Below are 6,810 nucleotides of genomic sequence, written 5' to 3'. Positions count from 1 at the left end.
GAGAAATTAGCAAGGAGCTCCAAGTTGCACTGAACTTCCAAACATCATACACACACACACACACACACACACACACACACACACACACAAAACAAAGAAATTCCAAAAAAATTCTAACATTGTAGATAACATTTATTGATCATGTACAGTTTTCTAGACATGTTGTAATACAGTGCTCCATCAAATATAAAAAGCAAAATCTGGGCTGGAGCAATAGCACAGCAGGTAAGGCATTTGCCTTGCACGCGGCCGACCTGGGTTCAATTCCTCTGTCCCTCTTGCAGAGTCTGGCAAGCTACTGAGAGCATATATAAATACATAAAAACTATATAGGGGCTGGAGCGATAGCACAGCGGGTAGGGCGTTTGCCTTGCACGCGGCCGACCCGGGTTCTAATCCCAGCATCCCATATGGTCCCCTGAGCACCGCCAGGGGTAATTCCTGAGTGAAGAGCCAGGAATAACTCCTGTGCATCGTCGGGTGTGACCCAAAAACCAAAAAAAAAAAAACTATATATAAATATAATATATATTAAATATAAATATATGAAAATATATTTAATATCTAAAATATCTAAATATATCACTATCACTATCATCCTGTTGGTGATAAGATGTCTCTTATAAATATATAAAAACTCATATATAAAAATATATACATATATTCACTCTTCTCCCATATTTTTTAGTAAATTCTATTAGTGTGTCGAAAAGACATTTGGAAAGTAGTTTGTTCTTTTTTTTTTGTTTTCCCATCCCTTTCTCTATTTATCCATCCACCCGTAACTGGTGCCTGCTCTATGCCAGGAGCTCTGTTAGCCTGAGCTAGAATGGAGAGTGAAATATCCAAGTCCACCCATTCTCAGTTTATATTCAGGAGGCGGCAGAAACATAAGATCTGAGGATCAGAAATGAGGAAACAGCAACAGGGGTCTTCAGCACGCAGTGGCTCCCGGTCACATTGGAAGCACCCCTCTCGAGAAGGCCCACAAGCCAACAGTGGTTTGCACCTTCTTTTATTGTTTGAAAAACATTAAATGAATATGACACGTGGAAATGATCCGGCAGGGGAGTGCCGTGTTGGGTAGTGAGAGTGAAGGGCTCGCCCTGGCTCCTCTGTTCCTGAGTTGCCTGCGGCTGCTTGGACGTCACAAGGCAGAGGGATAAGGTTGAGACAGAGACCGAGACGCCTGCAAATGGCAAAAAATTCTTTATCTGTTTTTCTTCTTCATTTTTGTTGATTTTTTTTCGGGGGGGGGGTGGGTACCTCCCAAGAGGTGTTTAGGAGGACCAGGGGTCCCACCAGGCAATTCTGAACCACGTGGGCTAGTTGTTCGGTGCAAGGACCCGAGGATGTGATGCTGTTTGAACCCAGAGTTCTGGGGGTACTGGGGCACCCCAGTGGTTTTGGAGGCTTCCAGGTCCACACCTGGTGCCATTCAAGGGTCATGTAATGATGGGCATCAAACCTGGACCTGCCATGCAAGGACACACATACTCTAACTGCTATACTTTCTCCCCGCCACGTCATTCACTGACCTTTTAACACAGAGCATTTCTGGCCCTTGTGATAGTGGTAACTGTGGGGAGAACTGGGTGCACAGTGCTGATGGGAGGCAAGAAGAGGCAGCTGCCTTAGCTCCGAACCCTGGGGCCCCTTTATGTGTTTTTTTTTTTTTTAATGAAACAAAAAAGACAGGAAATAGCCAGGAAGGTGAAAAATCTAAGGGTAGAATATTCCAGCTGGGAGGAAGACCAAATGCAAGTTTAACGTCTGAGCTTAGCTGCCATGGGCAGCCAAGGGCTAGGAGTCTGCCCCACGACTGCCAGGAGCAGTAACTACAAACTTCCAAGTGCAGTTCAGGGACTGGTCAGCTTGAGCTCCAGGGAAACTCAGAGCCAAAGCTCTCCAGTGAGAGAGGGGAGTGGAGCTGCTGACTTCCGGGCAGTGCTTTTCTCCTCTAGCTTAATGGGAAGAAGTTGTGTCTGACAGACAGGCCTCCTGTGTCACTTGTTGAGAGAACATCTGTGCTTTTGCATCCATGCCTGGGAAAGACCCTTAAGTTATAAGCTCATACCTCCCTGCCTGACAGACAAGTCGTCCCAGCCTGTGGCAGCATGTTCTGATCACCAAGAATTTGCTTTGATGCCCAGTTATTATCTTTGTCCATTAATTACAGATGTGTAAGTCATGAAATGCTTTCTCACAGAGCTTGAAGAAAATGACTTTGTGTTCATGACTGATATAACGCATCTCTCTTGTAAATGCATAGAGGACACATTACAGATACAATTCAAGTCCCTTTATCTACCACCCAATCAGAGATCCCTCCCAAAGTCTAACTTTTGTCCTTCTAGAAGGACAAAAAATGCCATTGCAGGAGATAGTGGATAGTGCAATTAGCCCAAGCACATGCTTTGCATGCAAGAGGCCCAGATTTGGTTCCTGGTGCCCAGTTAGCCCCCAAGCACCTCTAGGTGTGGCCAAAAGACCCTTGAAACAACCCGACCCCAAACATAACTATTTTCATGTAGAAAAATTGTAGCTACTGTTTTCATGGTTTGAGGGTGGGTGCGTGGTTTATGACTCTTACAATATGTTCTTTTCATTTGTTGTCATTGTCACTCGTGTGACCTGGAAGGAAGCACAGGGGCTCAGAACACATGTCCCCAAAGCCCCTGCACCACTTCCGTCCCAGCAGTTCTGTCTGCTTCAGATGTTTCTCATGTGTGGCTTTGGGGAACAGTATTGTTTAAAGAACAAAGGTCCTATCCCCCTAAAGTTGGCTATTTTATGTTTTCATGTTTTGTGTTTTCTGCCTTTATTGCCTTATTTTAAAAAATGGGGGTGGGGGGCAGAAACCAAGAGCTAAAGGAAAGTTCCTATTGTCACAAACCCCCGTGTAAGGCAACTCAAGAAAGTTGAGCATTGAGCGGAAGGTGGGAAGCCACAGATGTGGTGACTGAAACCGGCTTGTAGCTTCACCCTGATGCTGCTCAGACTCCACTCAGCTGTGTTTGGAAGGGGGGAGGCAATGAGAGGATCACCTCTCATCGGCTAGTGCCCAAGCACTTAGCCTGACTTGCTCTGAGATGCAAACCTGTGGTGTGTCGTGCTCCAGGTATGTTCTGGATGACCAGTACACGAGTTCTTCCGGTGCCAAGTTCCCTGTGAAGTGGTGTCCACCTGAGGTGTTTAATTACAGTCGCTTCAGCAGCAAATCCGATGTCTGGTCATTTGGTAAGATTCCTGGTCTTCCCCCCACCCACCCCTCCCACCCCCCTTAAGCTGAGCAGAACACGTGATGTGTTCTATTGATCTGCATCCTTTTCCAGGTGTTTTGATGTGGGAAGTATTCACAGAAGGACGAATGCCTTTTGAGAAAAACACCAACTACGAGGTGGTTACCATGGTCACTCGTGGTCACCGACTGTACCAACCAAAGTTGGCCTCCCAATACATATATGAAGTGATGCTGAGATGCTGGCAGGAGGTATATGTTGAGTGTGTGTGTGTGTGTGTGTGTGTGTGTGTGTGTGTTGTGTGGCACATGTGCATGCTTTCTCTTAATTTCTAGGACATTTTGTAATCTGGGCTTGGTAGATTACTAATGTGTGTTCTTATAGCCTATTTCACTAGCTCATGCTTTCTATGATTTCAGAATATACGTTGGAAGTGAATCTTCCCAAGTCTCAAGTCTGTTTGGCAGGATGGGAAAAAGAATATGACTAAGTTTTAAATGCCAGTTATTTAACGTAATGAATTCATAATAAATGTCACTATTACTGGCATTATACTCTAAAGTCTGCCAGTTACTGAGTCGGGGAGCCAGTGATGTAGCTCCTCCTTCAGCACATGTCTTGATTTGTAAAGAAACTGTAGTGGTTAGAACAGTGTTGATGCTTGTGGTTTTGATAAATCAAAATATTGCACCCCACTCCTATCAGGTACCCAAGAACCGTCCTCAACATCCTTATGTTACTTCTCGTTCATTTCAATATTTTCTTTTGCCAGAGGTTTTACTCAAACTCAATTTCCTCTGGTTTTTGTTTTGTTTTGTTTTGTTTTTGGCACTTTTTATCGCTATGTATAAATGTCTCACAGGAGAGATGGAAAACTTTTGAAAGATAATAACATTAGCTTACATTGGTTATGCCCTAGACACTGTGCTATTGTGCTTCTTCAGATTTAGTTCTCAAAGTTACCCAGTGAGGGGCAGATATATCCACTCTGGGGATGAGAAGACTGGAGCTCATGAAGTTGACATGTTCCAGTGATGTCCACTCTGTAGCTGACAAGACCCGAGACCATGAAGTTGACATTTTTCTGAGACCAGGGAGTTACTGAGAAGCAGAGAACTCCTTTGCACGAGTCACTTGCTCCAAAGGGTCTTGATGGGGACAAACAGATGCCCGCTGGGCTGCAAGTAGTGCTAGTTGGGGAGAGGTACCAGGAGTGATGGGAAGGAGGTGATGATATGTGCTTGCTGTGTGTGTACACAAGGGTGCACAGTGGCCTGCTGGAGCTGGGAGGCCATGACAAGGTTGTTGTGGGAAGTGAAATCAGATAGCAGGAGGTGATGCAGTATAGAGGCAGGACTTGCTTTCACGGCCATCGGGAGCTCTGTTAGATTCTGGGAGGCAGGAGGCATAAAGGAGAAACACTGGAAAGGTTCATCTAGCAGCAGATGACGGGATAAGTTAGACCTACGTGGAGATGCTTCTGACTTCTGAAATAACGAGTCCCTTGTTCTCTGCGCTCTACGGTCAGAGTCTAGCAGTGAGAGATTATTTGGGGGCTGGGTTGTGGAACCCACAACTTCTCTCTGATTTTCCACCGTAGAAGCCAGAGGGAAGACCTTGCTTTGAAGATCTGCTGCGCACCATCGATGAGCTGGTGGAGTGTGAAGAGACTTTCGGAAGATGCGGGTGATCAGTGGCTCTGAGATTCCCGGTCCGTGGAAGAAAAGGCCTCTGTGACCGACTGTTGGTCCATTCCCCACTTGGACATGAAGGTGGCTTTACCTTCCAGGAGGCAAACAAGCACCTCAAGCATTTGCTTCTAGGCCAGCCTGAGCTTCGTGACACAGAGTTTTCCAGATTTGGAAAACGCTGCCTTAGAGACGGTGATTAAAAGCACATCTACCCCCAAGTCACAGTCACTTGAAAAAGCACCGTCACTTGAGTGCCCACTGGTGCTATACCCAGGTCCCAGAATTTACCCGTTTTTAGGGTGCAGATGGGGCCATGTTAACAAGTACCCGTAGAAGGCCATCATGTCCATGCAGAGGACGATTGCTGGCACCATACTCCAGCTACTTCTCGTCTCCTTTGACTTGTACAGAAATCTGGACCTGCCGAGTTGTTGAGAACGTGGGTTCCACATGAATCAGGAACCTGCCTGGGATGGAAATCCAGCTTTTGTTTTGAAAATATGTGTTTTCAAGACTGCCATTAGTATTACAGGAAAAACTATGTGTATGCTGTATATACTGTAAATATATATAATATATAAAGTTATATATTTATAAGAAACCTGAGTCGTCTTTCAGCTGAAACCTTGCTGTAGTGTATGCGCTCACTTTGAACTAGGGGCAGCACCTTCCAGTCTGTGAACCCTTTTCCCTAAGGAGAGCAGGGGTGGCTTGGGGGTGGAACACCTGCCCGGCAGACACGAGGCTTCATTGCCAACACCACCCCGCATGCCTCAGTGGGATGCTTGGAGGTGCTACATTTGGGATCTCTGGTGTCAAAACCAAGTATGCATCACATGCACAGCACCCCCATGTGTTCCAGCACTGTAGCTAAAGTGAGAGCCAACACATAGAAAAGCATGGATATTCCATCATCAGTGCCCCCTCCTCACTTTGGTGTATTGGGCGTAGGCGGGGCTGGTGGTGGTGGTTTATTCAGTTTAACCCATCAGTGCCAGTGTGTACTGCTGGGGGTTCACACTTGAATGGGGTTTAATTAACACTCATTTCAGTGCCTATGTCAACCTGTTAAACCTCCAAGAGGGCCCACGTTTGGGCGTCCACAACTGATTGGATTAAGTGAAAAAAAAAAAAATCTTAGCAGGATCGATCAGTTTGTTTCTAAGTCAAGAGACTGTGGGAGGGCTCAGCAGCTGCCACTGGAGGTGCTGAGTTCTTGGAGTAGAAGGACCGAGAACTCTGCAGCCCCAAGACCGGCCTCATCAGTGTCAGGAGCAAGGTCAGGTTCTGGTGTCGACCAGAGAGAGGGGGAGGATGGGGTACCACTCCAGGATGCATTTCAGGAGGCTTGGTTGGTTATGTCTCCGTGAGACCGTCGGATAGACACTTCAAAAGAATCTTAAATGTTTTGCTCAGACTTCAAATGTTTTCACATAAAAGCAGAGCTAAGGCAAAAGGTAGGGTAAATAATAGACAAACTCCTTCAGAATGCTGACAGATCTTAATCTACAAGACAGGAAAAGAGAAGGGCAAAGAAAACATGTGGTTATTGTTCAGCTTGTTCCCTTGAGTTTCAGTTGATTGGGGGTTATATGTCCCATTTCCAAAGGGGGCAAAGTAAAATTCCTAAGGGCAATGTAAAAAATTCCTGATTTTTTTTTTTTATCCACATGACCTAGTCACCTTTGTGATTTTTTTGTTTCCGGTTTGAGAGTCACAACCAGCGCCACTTAGGGGTTACTTCTGGCTCTGCACTCAGGAAGTTCTCTTGGCAGTATTCTGGGGACCATAAGGGATGGTGGGGATCAAACCCGGGCTGGCCATGTGCAGTCAAGGTCCACATCCGCTGTACTACCACTTTGGCCTCCTGAGATGTA

At 45.9% G+C, this 6,810-nt stretch overlaps 1 protein-coding gene across 1 annotated transcript in view; it reads left to right on the top strand.

Moving 5' to 3' along the window:
- TEC (tec protein tyrosine kinase) overlaps positions 1–5,447 on the top strand; it is a 149,311-nt gene extending 143,864 nt beyond the window's left edge. Inside the window, exons 16-18 of the mRNA XM_004607993.2 lie at positions 3,122–3,240; positions 3,336–3,493; positions 4,843–5,447. Coding sequence (XP_004608050.1) covers positions 3,122–3,240; positions 3,336–3,493; positions 4,843–4,932 — 367 coding nt within the window. The 3' untranslated portion in view covers positions 4,933–5,447. The remainder of the gene's footprint in view (positions 1–3,121; positions 3,241–3,335; positions 3,494–4,842) is intronic.
- The last annotated feature ends 1,363 nt before the right edge of the window (positions 5,448–6,810 follow it).

The sequence above is a fragment of the Sorex araneus genome, chromosome 5, assembly GCF_027595985.1.
Source record: "Sorex araneus isolate mSorAra2 chromosome 5, mSorAra2.pri, whole genome shotgun sequence".
NCBI classification, from domain to species: domain Eukaryota; kingdom Metazoa; phylum Chordata; class Mammalia; order Eulipotyphla; family Soricidae; genus Sorex; species Sorex araneus.
This window is presented reverse-complemented; position numbering and strand designations above follow the sequence as displayed.